Source organism: Jaculus jaculus, chromosome 15, assembly GCF_020740685.1.
Source record: "Jaculus jaculus isolate mJacJac1 chromosome 15, mJacJac1.mat.Y.cur, whole genome shotgun sequence".
NCBI lineage: Eukaryota > Metazoa > Chordata > Mammalia > Rodentia > Dipodidae > Jaculus > Jaculus jaculus.
Window position 1 is genome coordinate 33,379,396 of NC_059116.1, and position 16,746 is coordinate 33,396,141.

Consider the following 16,746-nt stretch of genomic DNA (forward strand, 5'->3'; position numbering starts at 1 on the left):
AAGCAGCCGGAGAGGTGAGGACAGGAAGGGGCAGGGAGGCCAAGAATCACATGCAGGGTAACAAGGCTTTCTTCACAGGTGAGTGTAGATCCTCATGTGAGAATGTTAGCCAGCCAGGTATGGTAATGCACAACTTTCATCCCACAGTGAGGTAGGAGGATTGTTGCATGTTTTTTTCTTTTTTCTTTCTTTCTTTTTTTAAATTTTATTTATTTATTTATTTATTTGAGAGCGACAGACACAGAGAGAAAGACAGAGGGAGAGAGAGAGAATGGGCGCACCAGGGCTTCCAGCCTCTGCAAACGAACTCCAGATGCGTGCGCCCCCTTGTGCATCTGGCCAACGTGGGACCTGGGGAACCGAGCCTTGATCCGGGGTCCTTAGGCTTCACAGGCAAGCGCTTAACAGCTAAGCCATCTCTCCAGCCCCTTTTTTCTTTCTTTCTTTTTTTTTTCTCTGAGGTAAGGTCTCACTCTAGCTCAGGCTGACCTGGAATTCACTATGTAGTCTCAGGGTGGCCTCAGGGCTACAGGGTGAGACCCTGTATCAAAACAAGCAAATAAAAGCAAGATTGGTGTTGGAGAGATTGCTTAGTGGTTAAAGCACTTGCCTGCAAAGTCTGAGAACCGAGGTTTAATTCCTCAGGACAGCACAAGGTGGCATGTATGCCTGGAGTTGTTTGCAGTGACCAGAAGGCCCTAGCATGCTCATATTCTCTCTCTCGATCTCTCTCTCTCTCTCTCTCTCTCTCTCTGTCACACACACACACACACACACACACACACTGCCTCTTTATCTCTCTCTGTTTCTCTTAAATGAATAAATAAATAAAAATTAAGATAAATTAAATTAAAAAAAAAAAAAACCAAGCAGGATTGGGGAGATAGCTGAGAGGGTAAAGTGTTCACCATGCAAGCATGGAGACCTGATTTTGAATCCTAATAGCCCATATAGAAGCTGGGCTTGAAGCCGGGCATGGCGGTGCATGCCTTTAATCCTAGCACTTGGGAGGCGGAGGTAGGAGGATTACCATGAGTTCAAGGCCACCCTGAGACTGCATAGTGAATTCCATGTCAGCCTGGGCTACAGTGAGACCCTGTACTGAAAAACCAAAAAGAAAAAAAATAGCTGGGCTGGAGGGATGTCTTAGCGGTTATATTTTAAGGGCTGGAGAGATGGTGCTTGCTTACAAAACCAAAGAACCTAGGTTCCATTCCCCAGGACCCGCAGTAATACTGCTACCTCTGCCTCCCAAGCATTGGGATTAAAGGCATGCACCCAGCAATAAATATATATATATTTTAAGATTTAGAGAGACTTAATTAGATTTTAAAAAAAGGAAAGAGAAAGAAATGCAGGGCATTCATGCCATGAGGGAGATGAGAGGGAGTAAAGCCCACATAAATAAATATTTTGAGAAAAAAAAATGTTACTATTGAACCAGGTTTGGCACACACTTTTAATCCCAGCACCCAGAGGCTATGGAAACAGGTTTTAGGAGTGTTTGAGGCCAGCCTGGGACTACAGAGAAACTCCCAGGTTAGCCTGGGCTAGAGTGTGACCCTACCTCAGAAAAAATTGTGGGGGGCTTAGTGGTTAAGGGCCTGGCCTACAAAGCCAAAGAACTCAGGTTCGAATCCCCAGGATCCATGTAAAGCCAGATGCACAAGGTGGTGCATGTATCTGGAGTTCATTTTCAGCAGCTAGAGGCCCTGGTGCACCCATTCTCTCTCTGTCTCTGTTTTTCTTTTCTTTCTTTCTTTCTTTCTTTTTTTTTTTTCGGTTATTGTTTTTTGAGGTAGGGTCTCGCTCTAGCCCAGGCTGACCTGGAATTCACTGTGTAGTCTCAGGGTGGCCTTGAATTCATGGCAATCCTCCTACGTCTGCCTCCCAAGTGCTGGAATTAAAGGCATGTGCCACCACACCCAGCTCTGTCTCTATCTGCCTTTTTTTCCTCTCTCTCTTTCACATAAATAAAAATAAAATAAAATAAAATAAAAAAAGAAGACTTTTTTTTCTTTTGGTTTTCGAGGTAAGGGTCTCACTCTAGCCCAGGCTGACCTGGAATTCACTATGGAGTCTCAGGGTGGCCTCGAACTCACAGCAATCCTCCTACCTCTGCCTCCCGAGTGCTGGGATTAAGGGCATGCGCCACCACACCCGGCAAGACATTGGTTTTTAAGGAAAAAAATGCTTTTATTATTTTTGCATGTGTATATGTAGTGTGTATATGTGTGTGTGTGTGTGTGTGCATGCATGCTTGCAATCATATGTATGCAGCATCTGTACATATGAAGGTCATCCTTGATCACACAGAGTTTGGACATTGTCCAGTGGTTTGAATGTAAATGTCCCCATAGCCTTTGGTACTTTTGAGCTTCCTACTTGGTCCCCAGCTGGTGGGTGCTTGGGGAGGTGGAGCCTTGCTGGAGGAGGTGTATTGCAGGGGGTGGACGTTGGAGTTGAGAAGTCCAGCCCTATTGAGTGTTCAGAGCCAGCTCGGCCCGCTGTTGTCTGTCTGCTATGGACGTGAAGTGAGCCAGCTTCCTCCACCATGAAGAAGCTCCCCCTGAATGCTGTGAGCCTGAAATAAACTCTTTCCTCGCTTTTAAAAGCTGCTTCATCCCAGCGACAACATGGTAGCTGCAACTCTTCATTTGCTCCTCACAACGTGTGTGTGTGTGTGTGTGTGTGTGTAATGTTTTTGTTTGTTTTTCATTTTGTTTGTTTTAATTTTTTGTTTTTGTTTTTCGAGGTAGAATGTCACTGTAGCCCAGGCTCACCCGGGATTCATTATGGAGTCTCAGGGTGGCCTTGAACTCACGGCAATCCTCCTACCTCTGCCTCCCGAGTGCTGGGATTAAAGACGCACGCCACCACACCTGGAATGTTTTAATTTTTAGATTTTTTTTTTATTTATTTGAGAGAGAGAAAGAGGGGGAGGGAGAAGGAGAGAGAGAGAGCAAGAAAGAGAGAGAGAGAATGGGCTTGCCAGGTCCTCCAGCCACTGCAAATGAACTCCAGATGGTGCTCTGGCTTATGTGGGTTCTGGAGACTTGAACTGGATCCTTTGGTTTGCAGGCAAATGCCTTAAACACTGTGCCATCTCTCCAGTCCCTGTTTTGTTTTTCTGAGGTAGGGTTTCATTCTAGCCCAGGCTGTCCTGGAATTCACTATGCAGTCACAGGCTGGACCTGAACTCACGGGGATCCTCCTACCTCTGCCTCCCGAGTGCTGAGATTGCACGCCCAGCTTCATTGCCCTTATTTTTTGAGACAGGGTCTCTCTTTGAAATTAGAGCTCACTGACTCGGCTACACTAGAGAGTGAGCCCAGAGGTCCTCTGGTGAGCCACAGGATCAGAGAGAGACCCTGTCTCCAAAATACTGTGAGGATGCCTACCACAAAAAAAGAATAATAATAAGAGCAATGGGGATGTCATTGCTGATGTCAACCTCTGGCTTCCATACACGTGCACATATGGGAATACACACATGCAAAAAAAAAAAAAAATCAAATCAGCCAGGAGTGGTGGCACACGCCTTTAATCCCAGCACTTGGGAGGCAGAGGTAGGAGGATCGCTGTAAATTCGAGGCCACAATGAGACTACATATGAATTCCAGGTCAGCCTAGTCTACACAGAGACCCTACCTTGTAAAACAAAAAACAAACAAACAAAATAAATAAATAAATCGTTAACTCCAGTCGTCTTGACGACGCACCTTGTAATACCAGCTCTTGGGCAACTGAGGTAGGAGGATTGCAGCGAGTTCGAGACCAGCCTGGGCAAGAGTGAGACCCTGCCTCAGTCCAGTACTTGCTACTGTCCTGATCCAGGGACTCTTCCCAGGATTTTGCACCAAGGGCCGCTCGGGAGCCCTTGGGGCATGGACGGAGGGTGAAATTTTGCCCTCCTACGGCTCTCAGGGTCCCTGTGCCTGCTCCCGGGGTGTCCTGGGGTCGCCTGGTAAGCCTGCCAAGTTGTGTCTTCCTTTTTTCTATTTGCTGGCGCTGCGATGGAGGGATGGATGGATGGATGGGTCCCGAGCGGCAGCCGGCAAGGGCGGGACTTTGCTGGGACCCGCAGGCCGAGGCGGCGGCCGGCAGGGGGCGCGCGCGGGGAGCGCGGAGGAGACGCGGCGCGCGCACGAGCCCACCCGGCCGCGCCCGGACAATACCGCCGCGCGCGGGGCGATGCCCACGCCGGTGCCGCCCCCACGCCGCGCAGCCCGGGCCTGCAGGCCTTAGCCCGCCGAGCCCCACGTCCTGCAGCCGCTTTGCACCGGACCTCGCGGGAGATGGAGTGAGTAGGAGGCGACAAGGGACAGAGCTGGGGAAAGGAGCTGGCTGGGTCATGCGCACCCCGAAACCTTTTCCCTACCAAGGGGGTAGCCCCGGGTGACAGCTACTAGAAGCTTCTGTATTGCAAACTGTGCGCCCAAGGCCCCTTGGCCAGCCTGGGCCACCTGTGGGTGGGCGACCCCTCTGGAAGAGTGAGAGACCCCAAAACCCCAGGGACCCTAGGTGAACCTCGGGGATTCCAGGGGAATACAAGGGACTTGTCCCCAAATAGTCCCGTCGTAGTCCTCCCCTCCCCCAGCCTCAGTTCTTTGCACCGGGGACGCGTCCTGCCAGTCCCTCCTGCGCTCTGCCCTCCTCAGGGCCTCTCTGCGGTCCGCGATCACCCCCTAGCCAGGCCCAGGGCTAGCCATCAGATGTTGTTCCGAATTATCACTGGATCCCAGAGGGGTTTACACAGACAAATAGGCGTTTCCCAGCTAGGGAGTCTGAACATGATTCCCCTCCCTTGGAAAGTGTTCCCCTCAAAAAAGTGTCCCCCTCCAAGGGACCAGATGGTGTGGCTCAAAGGAATGGCTGGCTCAGTTCAGAAAGCCTGGATGTCCCTCCTGTCGAGGCTTGTATTTGCTGCGGTCTGTGTGGGGTCAGTGTAAACAGCAGGTGCCAAATGAGTGTGCATGGTCACTCAGCTCTTGGCAGCATGAGGGTGTCCCCCTAAGCCCCTCACTCCCACAGGTGGGATGCAGAATGGTGGGGTGGCACGTCTTGGCGTCAAAGATCTGCTTGCTTTGTGACAGGACCATTCCAATGATGTCCCCATTTCGGCGGGGGCCCCCATGTCCACACCCCAGGCTGGGCGAGGACATGGAAGGCTAGCTAACCCGGCCTGGCTGGTGGCCGCTCCCCCTCCTGCCCTTCCTTCTCCGGGTGTGTTTTGTACTAGGGAACTTTCCTCCGGGGATTTACCCGTGACCTGCCACACCCTCTGCTGGGTGGGAGCCACCCACCTCCCTCCAGGCCTGAGAAGGCAGACACCCATCAGTGTCCTCTGCTTAATAAAAAAAAAAAAAAAAAAAAAAAAGAACAGCTAGACAAAGGCCTGGCGCTTCCCCACCCCACCCCGGGAGCCCAGCCAGGGACTCTGGGGAGCCAGGGACTGGACTGCATGCCCCAGGTTGTCCCATGTTGTTTATCAGCTTGCCTGGCCCAAGGGAGCTTGTGTGACAGTCTCTGTGCAAGGGTGTGGCTGTGGGCCGGGGGCTGCTTGGAGAGGAGGGGAGGAAAGGTCCCACCCAGAGTAACTGACCAAGGGCCTTTTCCAGGTGGGCTTCCATTGTTTCTTATTAGGTCACCCCTTCTTTCCCATTGGGGATTCTGAGGCCCAGAGAAGGCCAGCTGATGCCCTAGAGCCACACAGCACAGGGAAAGCCCCTTGGAGCTACTGTACTGCCCTTGTGGCTTCTTGGTACTGGTCCATTGTGGCCTTTGGGCCTCTCACTAGGCCATTGTCATTGGCCGTGTCTTTTGGGGTGCAGCCTTAGCTGTTCAGATCCTTGGTCCTCAGTTGACTAGGGTGGGGTGAGCATCCATTTGGCCCTGCTCTCCGCTCAGGGCCCTTTCCCATGGAGTAGGCTTCAGGTACCAGGTGAGGCAAGGGTGGTCAGGACCAGGCTCACTCAACTGCCTCCAGCTTCCAAAGATTTCATGGCCCCAGGGCTCAGAAGGTTGCCATGGAGAATCCTGAAGATGGGGAGTTTAAGAAATGCATTTATCTGGGTGGTAGGAGGATCACCATGAGTTTGAGGCCAGCGCGGGACTATAGAGTGAATTTCATGTCAGCCTAGACTAGAGGGAGACCTACCTTACCTGGCAGCATCAAAACAATAACAAGCCTAGCTCTGAAGGATGGAGGGGTAGAGCAGTGAGATAGATGCCTGTGTCCATCCTCCTGCCTCAGCTTCCCTGAGAGTTGGGATGACTGGCGTGTATCTGGAGGTTTTCGGAGGGAAAGTGTCTTCCTGGTGCTAACTGGGTCCTTCCCGAGGCTGAGCTGTGTGTCTCGTGAGGCTGAGTGAGCTTCAAGACCGGGAGATCTAATGATAGTTGCGTTTAATAACAGCCTTGTTGTTTTCGTTGCTTTGTTGTTGTGTTTGCTTAGATGTTTTTTCAGGCGCAACTTCTAGTTTCCTTAGACTCTGTCACAATGTACCATTTCCCTCCGCCAGAGGATTTGGTTTGAATTGTGAACTCTCAAAGGAAGGAATTTGAAGACATTTTTAGCAGCTTCAGGGACACGGGACCATGGCTAGAGACACATACATGTAATCTGTATTTAGTCTTTTTTTTGGCGGGGGGGGGGGTTGAGGTAAGGTTTCACTCTAGCCCAGGCTGACCTGGAATTCACTCTGTAGTTTCAGGGTGGCTTCGAACTCACAGAGATCCTCCTACTCCTGCCTCCCGAGTGCTGGGATTAAAGGCGTGCGCCACCACGCCTGGTTTGTAGTTAGTCTTTAAAAAAAAAAATTTTTTTTTTGAGACAGGGTCTTATGTAGTCCAGGCTGGCCTAGGGCTCACTGTGTAGCTGAGCATGACCCTGAACTGTGCCCCATCTCCACCCCTCACCAAGTGCTGGGATGACAGGTGTGTGTTGCTACCATGCCCAGATTGGTCTTTTTGAGGTAGTCTCACTTTAGCCCAGGCTGACCTGGAACTTACTGTTAGCCCCAAACTCAGCCACCCTGTTACCTCTGCCTCTGAGTGCTGGGGTTAAAGGTGTGCGCCACCACACCCAGCAGGCTCAGCCGGCAAAGACAAAGGACCCAGGTTCAATTCTGCAGTATAATTCTCCATGGTGGCACACACATCTGGAGTTTGTTTCCAGTGGCTGGAGGCCCTGGTGCACCCATTCTCTCTCTCTGTCTTTCTCTCTCAAATAAATAAATAAATAAATTTTTTAAATAACATTTCCTGCCAGGCGTGGTGGCACACACCTTTAATACCAGCACTTGAGAGGCAGAGGTAGGAGGTTCCCTGTGAGTTTGAGGCTACCCTGAGATTACATGGTGAATTCCAGGTCAGCCTGGGTTAGAGCCAGACCCCACCTTGAAAAACCAAGAGAGACATTTCCTTAGCTAGGAATGTATCCCGCACCTATAGTAACAGCACTCAAGAAAGAGGCTAAGGGGGCTGGAGATATGGCCCAGTGGTTAAGGCACTTGCCTGCAAAACCTAAGGACCTGGGTTCAATTCCCCAGTACTTACATAAAGCCAGATGCGCAAGGTGGCACATGCGCCTGGAGTTTGTTTGCAGTGACTAGAGGCCTATTCTCTCTCTCTCTCTCTCTCTCTCTCTCTCTCTCTCTCTCTCTCTCTCTCTTATAAATAAATAAATGAAGGAGGCTGCATATTTCCATGAGTTCAAAGACAGCCTGGGCTAAAGTATGAGATTGTATTTTAAAACAAAAACAGAAAGGGGCTGGGGATATGCTTGCTGTGCAAGCATGAGGACCTGAGTTCAGATCCCAGCACCCACATAAAAGCCAGGTGTGGTGGTGCATGTGGTGCATGCCTACAATCCCAGAACTGGGAGGTGGAGACAGGAGGGCCCCGGGGGCTTGCTGACTAGACTAGCTGAATCAGTGAGTTCCAGGTTTAGAGAGAGACCCTGTCTCAAAGAAGAAGGTGGTGGGGCGGGGGTGTGGGGGAGGCAGCTGGAGAGATGGCTCAGTGCTTAAAGGTGCTTGCTTACAAAGACTGCGAGCCTGGGTTCCATTCCCCAACAACCACACAAAGCCAGATGCACAGTGTAGCCCATGTGTCTGGAGTTTGTTTGCAGCTGCAAGAGGCCCTGGTGTGCCCATTAACCCTTCACCCTCTCTGCTTGAAAATAAATAAATAATGGGTCTGGCCAGAGGGTTGTTGGAGCCCAGCCCACCCACAACCCAGATAATCTCTGATAGGGAGCAGAAGAAGTTAAATGTTTTGTTTGTTTGTTTGTTTGTTTTGAGGTAGGGTCTCACTCTAGTTCAGGCTGACCTGGAATTCACTCTGTAGTCTCAGGGTGGCCTTGAACTCACGGCAATCCTCCTATCTCTGTCCCCCGAGTGTTGGGATTAAAGGCGTGCACCACCACGCCTGGCTAATTTTTTAAATTGATTTTTCTAGTTATTAAAATGGCTTGTTTCCTTGTAAGAGGCAGAGTCTCACATATATTTAAATATTATCCTGAAATATGTTGGATGTATGTGATTTGTGTGTGCTGTGTGGCTCTTTTAGGACTAGAAAAATGTACACATTCCTCAACATGTTCTACAGTAGATCCAACTAATAAAATTTGTTACTAAATAATAATAAGTATGTATATTCTTTATTTTGTTGGGATTATTGATACAGAAACAAAACATGCATTTCTCATTACTACAACTATACATCTGTATGCTGAAGTATTTTACCCAATAAAAATACTATACTTAAAAAAAATAAAAAATAAAATAAAATAAAATGGCTTGTTTCAGGAGCAATATTGTATATATAAAAAAATAAACAAATAAAAAGGTTAATAAATAAGTAAAGAGCCAGGCATGGTGGCACACACCTTTGATCCCAGTGCTCAGGAGCAGAAGAGATAGGAAGATCGCTGTGAGTTCCAGGCCAGCATGGGGGGGGGTAGAGTGAGGCCCCCTACTTTAAAAAGCACCCACTTTAAACAGGTGGATTGTGGGGTATGCGTTGAGACTAGTTATGTATCCGTGTTTATAAGACAAGGCTAACCTTCCCACCAATGGCTGGGGGTCCTGCCCATTCTCACTCTCACCCCACTGTAGATATCACAGGGTCACACCGACCCTGTCCTGTGGACAGAGATTCTGGACGCAAATAGACACAGGGCACTAGGGTCTTTACTTGACAAAAGCTGTCATGACAGGCCACCTCAGCCCCTCACCCTTCTGTGAGGCCACAGTCATCGCCCCCACTGTCCCCATACTGGGCTCCTAGGCTTGGTGGCACCAGACCACACCCCTCTGTGCCTCTGTGTGGCTTCTCTCCTAAGGGGCCTCGCCTCCCAGCCCGGTCCAAATGAAGGAAAACCCGAAGCAGAAAATCCGGGGCACTGTCCTCCTTGAGTGTCCAGACTAGGTGGACTCTCCCTGACCAGGCCACCCCCTCCCTGTGGGTGGCTTTGATCATCTAAAGCCAAATCTACTGTTGACACCAGGCACAGGGTTCTGCTTCCTCTGGCCCTGACAGAACCGCCTGAGGGACCCAGTTTGCTCCTCTTGGTCTCAATTCTGGTGGCCACATTAACCCTTTCTTCTCTGTGCTCAGGTCGGCCTGGCACGATCCGCACCCAAACCACAGAACCTTCTCCTCTTCCATGCGTCTATATCACTGGGCCTTTGCTCATGCTCAGCAGGTGCACCCTTCAGTTTGCCTGGCAAACTTTTTATTTTGGGGTGTTTTTTTGTTGTTGTTTTTGTTTTTTTTTTTTTTTTTTTTTTTTTGGTTTTTCAAGGTAAGGTCTTACTCTATCTAGTACAGGCTGATCTGGAATTTAGTAGTCTCAGGTGGCCTCAAACTCACAGCGATCCTCCTACCTCTGCCTCTCCAGTATGGGGATTAAAGGCATGTGCCACCACGCCTGGCCTCCCCCCCCCCACCCCAGGTGGGGTCTCACTCTAGCTCAGGCTGACCTGGAAGTCACTGTATATTCTCAGGATGGCCTTGAACTCATGGTGAGCCTCCTACCTCTGCCTCCCAAGTGCTGGGATTAAAGGCATGTGCCACCATGACTGGCTTTTAAAAATTTTTTTTTAATATTTTTATTTATTTATTTATTTGACAGAGAAAGAGGGGGAGAGAGAGAGAGAATGGGCACACCAGGGCCTCCAGCCACTGCAAACAAAATCCAGATATGTCCTCCCCCTTGTGCACCTGGTTAACATGGGTCCTAGAGGATCAAACTTGGGTCCTTTGGCTTTGCAGAAAAATGGCTTAACCACTAAGCCATCCCTCCAACCCTTTATTATTATTATTATTATTGTATGTTGACAGGTAATTTTTAAAAATTTTTTTCACCTTTATTTATTTATTTTTCTTCTTTTTAAAATATTGAAAAAAATTTATTTATGTCGGGCATGGTGGCGCACGCCTTTAATCCCAGCACTCGGGAGGCTGAGGTAGGAGGATCGCTCTGAGTTCAAGGCCACCCTAAGACTACAGAGTGAATTCCAGGTCAGCCTAGGCTAGGGTGAGACCCTACCTTGAAAAACCAAAAATAAAATAATAATAATTTGTTTATTTATTTATTTATTTATTTATTTAAGAGGGAGCAAAAGGCAGGGAGAGAGAGAGAGAGGGAATGGCACACCAGGGCTTCCAGCTGCTGCAAAGAAATTCCAGACACATGCACCACCTTGTGCTTCTGATTTATATGGGTCCTGGGGACTCGAACCTAGTCCTTTGGCTTTGTAGGCAAGTGTCTTAACTGCTAAGCCATCTCTTTAACATCCTTTGCAGAAAAGGTACATGGTGGACCAGATCAAGCTGAAATGGTTTTTAGTAGAAACCAATCACCCCAAATCATAAAATTCAAAATCTGAATATGTTAAGTTTTTCTTTTGGGGGGTGATGAAGTAGGGTCTCACTCTAGCCTAGGCTGACCTGGAACTCATGGCGATCCTCCTACCTCTGCTTCCAAGTGATGGGACTAAAGGCATGTGTCACCAAGCCTGGCCTTTTAAGTTTTTTTATTTGTTTGTTTGTTTGTCGATAATTTTGAGGTAGGGTCTCACTCTACCCCAGGCTGATCTGGAATTACTGTGTAGTCTCAAGGGTAGCCTCACAATCAGGCGTTTCTCCTACTTCTGCTTCCCAAGTGCCAGGATTAAAGTTGTGTGCCACCATGCCCAGCTGAAACTTATTTTTCCCTTTTTTTTTATTTATGAGAGAGAGAGAGATTGAGAGAGAGAATATGGGCACACCAGGGTCTCTAGGCACTGCAGAGGAACTCCAGACACATGCACCACCATGTGCATCTGGTTTATGTAGTACTGGGGAACTGAACCTGGGTCCTTAGGCTTCACAGGGAAGCACCTTAACCTTAATGTCTCCAGCTCCAAAATCTGAAACCTTTTTGAGAAGTAATAATGATACAAATGGTGGGTGTGGTGGCACACGCCTTTAATCCCAGCTTGAAGGAAGAGGAGGAGGTAGAAAGACTGAGTTTGAGGACAGCCTACCTTGAAAAAATACAATAATAATAATAATAATAAATGGGAAATTTCACACCTGACCTCATGTGGTAGGTCACTTAAAATGCAGGTGCGCTAAAGGTATCTTACACAGCTGTTTTCAGGGTGGGTTGTAGTGAGCAGAGCACTGGCTTAGCAAGCATGGAGCTCTGGGTTAGATTCCAGACATCACATAAAGTGGATGTGGTGGCACATGCCTGTCAGCCCAGCACTCTGGAGGCTGAGGCAGGAGGATCAGGAAACTGAGGTAATCTTTGGCTACATGGAGAGTTGGAGGCCATCCTGGGCTACATGAGACCCTATCTCAAAAAAACAAATAAAAAGGGGTAAAGAGATGGCTTAGCAATTAAGGCGCTTGCCTGCAAAGCCAAAGGACCCAGGTTCAATTCCCCAGGACCCATATGAGCCAGATGCACGAGGGGGCACATGCATCTGGAGTTTGTTTGCAGCGGCTGGAGGCCCTGGCACGCCCATTGTCTCTGTCTCTCTCTCTCTTTCTCTCACTCCCTGGCTATTTCTCTCTCTCAAATAAATAAAGAAAATTAAAAGAAATAATAAATAAATAAAAAGAAGCCGGGCATGGTGGCGCACGCCTTTAATCCCAGCACTTGGGAGGCAGAGGTAGGAGTATTGTCATGAGTTCAAGGCCACCCTGAAACTATGTAGTGAATTCCAGGTAAGCCCGGGATAGTGTGAAACCCTACCTTGAAAAAAACAAAAAACAAAAATTATTGTAATAATAAAATAAATACTAAATAATTACTTATAGGGCATACATGAAACATAAATGAATTAATTTTTTATTTATATGAGAGAGAGAGAAAATGGGCGCATCAGGGCTTTTCAGCCACTGGGAATGAACTCCAAACGCGTGTGCCTCCTTGTGCGCATGTGTGACATTGCACACTTGCATCACTGTGCATCTAGCTACATGGGACCTGGAGATTTCAACATGGGTTTTTAGGCTTCACAGGCAAGCACCTTACTTGCTAAGCCATCTGAAGGCCCTCACGGGCCCATTCTCTCTCTCTCTCTCTCTCTCAAAATAAATCTAAAATATTATTTGTCGATTTGCAAGCACAAAGAGACAGAATGGCCAGGCGTGGTGGCGCACGCCTTTAATCCCAGCACTCGGGAGGCAGAGGTAGGAGGATCACCAAGAGTTCGAGGCCACCCTGAGACTACATAGTGAATTCCAGGTCAGCCCGAGCCAGAGTGAGACCCTACCTTGAAAAAAAAAAAGAGAGAGAGAGAGAGAGAGAGAGAGAATGGTCATCCCAGGACCTCCACCTGCTGCAGACTCCATACGTATGCGCCACTTTGTGCATCTGGTTTTGCGTGGGTCCTGGAGAGTCAAATCCAGGCCATTAGACTTTGCAAGCAAGTGCCTTAACTGCCAAGCCATCTCTCCAGCCCAAATGATTTTTTTTTAATTGATTTTTTTTTTTTTAAGAGAGAGTGAGAGGGAGAAAATTGGCATACCAGGGCATCAGACACTGCAATCGAATTCCAGATGCCTGCACCTCCTAATGTGCATGTGTGACCTTGGGGTACATGTTTCACCTTTGTGTGTCCGGCTTTTGTGGAATCTGGAGAGAGATCAAAGTTGAGTCCTTAGGCTTTGCAGTCAAGCGCCTTAACCGTTAAGCTATCTCTCCAGCCCCCAAATGCTTTTTATTTCTTTCTTTCTTTTTCTCTCTCTTTTTTTTTTTTTTGAGGTAGGATCTTTCTCTAGCCCAGGCTGACCTGGAATTCACTATGTAGTCTCAGGGTGGCCTCAAACTCACGCCAGTCCTCCTACCTCTTCCTCCCAAGTGCTGGGATCAAAGATATGCACCGCCACACCTGGCCCAAGTTAATTTTAAAATATTTTATTTAAAATAAAAGGTGTGGCAGTGCATGCCTTTGATCCCAGCACCCGGAAGGCAGAGAGGTAGGAGTTCCAGTTCTTGTTTCTGTAATGGACAGTCAACTCAATCTGCATGTTGTACCAAGTTGTACACCTTCACTTCTATTTAGTTCCAGAACATTCCATCACACCAAAAGAAAACCAAGTCCCCAGGAGCAGTCATTCCATCCTCTCTCCAGCCTTTGGAACCCACAGACCCACTTCCTGTTGTGGGAGGCATCTGTTCTGGACACGTCCTGTGATGGAGTCCCACACTATGTGGCCTGGTGTCTCACTGAGCACTGTGTCCTTGAGGTTCCTCCACGCTGTGGTGTGTTTCACAGGGTCGCTCTTGCTTATGGCTGTGTGATAGTCCAGGGTGTGTATGGACCACAGTGTCTGTCTCTCCATGGACAGTGGGTGATTTTTGCTTTTTGGTTTTTTGAGGTAGAGTCTCACTCTCACCCAGGCTGACCTGGAACTCACAATTTAAGTCCTAGGCTGGCCTTGAACTCACCGAGGTCCTCCTATTTCTGCCTCCCAAGTGTTGGAATTAAAGGCATGCACCATTAGGCCTGGCTCACTAGGTGATTTTTTTTTTTTTTCTTTTTGAGGTAGGGTCTCACTCTAGCCCAGGCTGACCCGGAATTCACTGTGTAGTCTCAGGGTGGCCTTGAACTCATGGTCTTCTACCTCTGCCTCCCAAGTGGTGGGATTAAAAGGGTGCGCCACCACATCTGGCTTCACTGACTGGTTTTAACTGTGAATTGTTATGAGACTTGAAAAGAAGTGCTCACAGGACAGCAGCCATGGGAGTGGGGAGAGGGGCTGAGGACCCTTTAGGTGAGTGTAATACTAAGGCCCTTATCACCTCACTGGTCCAGTAGACACTGAGCATCTGCTCGGTACCTGGTGCTAAAACAAGAAAACACTGAAGTGATGAGGATGTGTCTTGGTGGCAAAGTAGGGCATGTGTGGTGTTGGGGATGAAAGAGGGAGAGGCCTTAGGGAGGACCAAGACACAGGGAGTATGGCCAGTGGAGATTTGGGAGGAACTACACCAGGCAAATGGCAGAGCAGGTACGAAGCTCCCCGCCCCCCCATGCTTGAGGATTCTAGCTGCAGGAGCAAGGGATGGGGAGGGCCCCCAAGTCTTTGGAGCTGGTTCCTGTCGCTATGATCTACCTGATGCCAGGGCAGGGTCCAACCCTAGGTTAATAGCCAACAGGTCTGGTCCTCTGCTCTGCGGCTTGCCCTGCTGTCTTCTACCAGAGTATAATGAAGCCTTCTGGAATTCTCCAAGAGAGATCTCGTGTATGGTTCATGTCCTCTGGATTGGTGGTTTTAGGAGCTGAGGGCCGGAGGAAGATTCCTGGGGTGGGGGGCACAGGTGACTCTGATGGCTTCCTGGAGGAGGTAGCAATAGCTGGCTAAAATTGGAGGTGGAAGAGTCCTGGAAGGGAGATGATGAACAGATTCCCAGTAAAGGTGGTGCTCAGAGTAAGCCAAGGAGGCTCGGTGGTTGGATGGGGGAGATTAGCACCAGCCAGACAAGGAAACTGAGCAGAACTCTGGTCCTGGTGGGGGAAGGGCACGCTCTTTTCTCTCTCTCTCTCTCTCTCTCTCTCTTTCTCTCTCTCTCTTACCAGCCCTCCTGCCTCCCCCACCCTCCGCCCGCCTCCTGGCCAAGGTCACTGACTGCTCTTCCCGTTCACTTGGCTGCAGGAATGTTCTGGGCATTGGGCTCCGTGCCTGCCCTGCCAGGATCCCCCTTCATTCCTAACCACTGGACACTGGAGCTGCCCACCCCTGCCAGGGCCACCCTGTCCGCTGGTTGACCTTGGGTCTGTTGCATAACCTCTCTGGACTTTTCAAAAACAAACAGGCCTGCAAAGCTTGAAACCGAGGAGGCCTCCGCTGGCTCGGGCTCCCTGGAACAGGGGATTATCTCATGAGCCGGGAGCCGCCGCCCTCCTCCCAGGTCCTCAGCCACCCACACTTCGATGCATGAGCCCAGATTTTTCCTCCAGAGTGCCGTAAAAATAATCTCTGAAAGATGTGACTTCTTTGTGCTGAGGAGGCGGGCATCGGGCTTTCTGTGAGTAGCAGCGCCCGGCAAGAGATGGAGACTGCGGTTGTCTGCCCGGGGCCACGCAGCCAGCCACCTCAATCCAGATGTTCCTCACCTCCAGCCCCTTCACTGACATATAAGACCTTGGGTGACATGGCCTCTATGTTCTTGGCCACTTGCCTTTCCCACCAGACCTCCCTCCATGAGACACTCCTGGTAGAGGGGAGGCTGGTGGCCTGAGCACCTCATTGTGTACCCCAGAATAGTCCAGTCACTGGAGGTGCCCTGCAGGACCCCTCTCCTCCAAGGCCTCAGTTTTCCCATCTGTAAAGTATACATAATGGTCACAGGAGACAGCATCTGGAGGCAAACTTCCCCCTCCCCCTTGGTTTTTCTCAGTAGGGTCTCACTGTAGCCCAGGCTGACCTGGAATTCACTATGTAGTCTCAGGCTGGCCTCAATCTGCCTCCTGAGTGCTGCGATTAAAGGTGTGCATCACCATGCCCGGCTAGAGGCAAGCTTTTATTGTTTTAGACTGAATTTTGTTTAATGGGTTGGGGTTTTTTTGTTTTGTTTTAGAGTCTCACTTTGGCCCAGGCTGACCAGGATATCCAATCTGTCCTCAAACTCACAGCAATCCTCCTACCTCTGCCACCAGAAATTAAGGTGTGCGCCATCAGGCCTGACCGTTTGTTTGATTTTGTTGTTGTTGTTGTTCATTGTTGTGTTGTGTTGTGTTGTGTTTGAGAGTCTCACTTTGTAGCCCATGCTGGCTTCCAACTTTTGGTAATCTTGTCTACTGCCCAGATAGCAGTCCTGAGTCCCCACGCCCAGCTTCCAGCTGGATTTGGGCTCGTGTTTTCCTGTTCTGGTAGTTGCTAGCCAGTGTTCACCCCTGAGCCACGTCCTCAGCTCTCCACTTGACCTTAATCAAAAGGCTGAGAAGCCATCCCCAGCTCTCGTATAAAATATATTTTACTTATTCATTAATTTATTTGAGAAAGAGGTGGGGAGAGAGAGAGGGAGAGGGAGAGAATGGGAACACCAGGGCCTCTAGCCACTACAAACAAACTCCAGAAGCATATACCACCTTGTGCATCTGGCTTATGTGGGTTCTGGGGAAATGAACCTGGGTCCTTAGGCTTTGCAGGCAAACTCCTTAACCACTAAGCCATCTTTCCAGCTCCTTAGCTCTCTTTTCACTGTTTGTAAATTTGTTATTTATTTATTTAATTTAT

General features: G+C 49.1%; 1 protein-coding gene across 2 annotated transcripts in view; it reads left to right on the forward strand.

Annotated features, from left to right (window-relative positions):
- Positions 1 to 4,196: 4,196 nt before the first annotated feature.
- The window catches only part of Palm (paralemmin), a 33,312-nt gene continuing 20,762 nt past the window's right edge, over positions 4,197 to 16,746 (forward strand). For both annotated transcript variants that reach the window (XM_045134928.1, XM_045134929.1), the window contains exon 1: positions 4,197 to 4,303. In XM_045134928.1, coding sequence (XP_044990863.1) covers positions 4,299 to 4,303 — 5 coding nt within the window. In that variant the 5' untranslated portion in view covers positions 4,197 to 4,298. The remainder of the gene's footprint in view (positions 4,304 to 16,746) is intronic.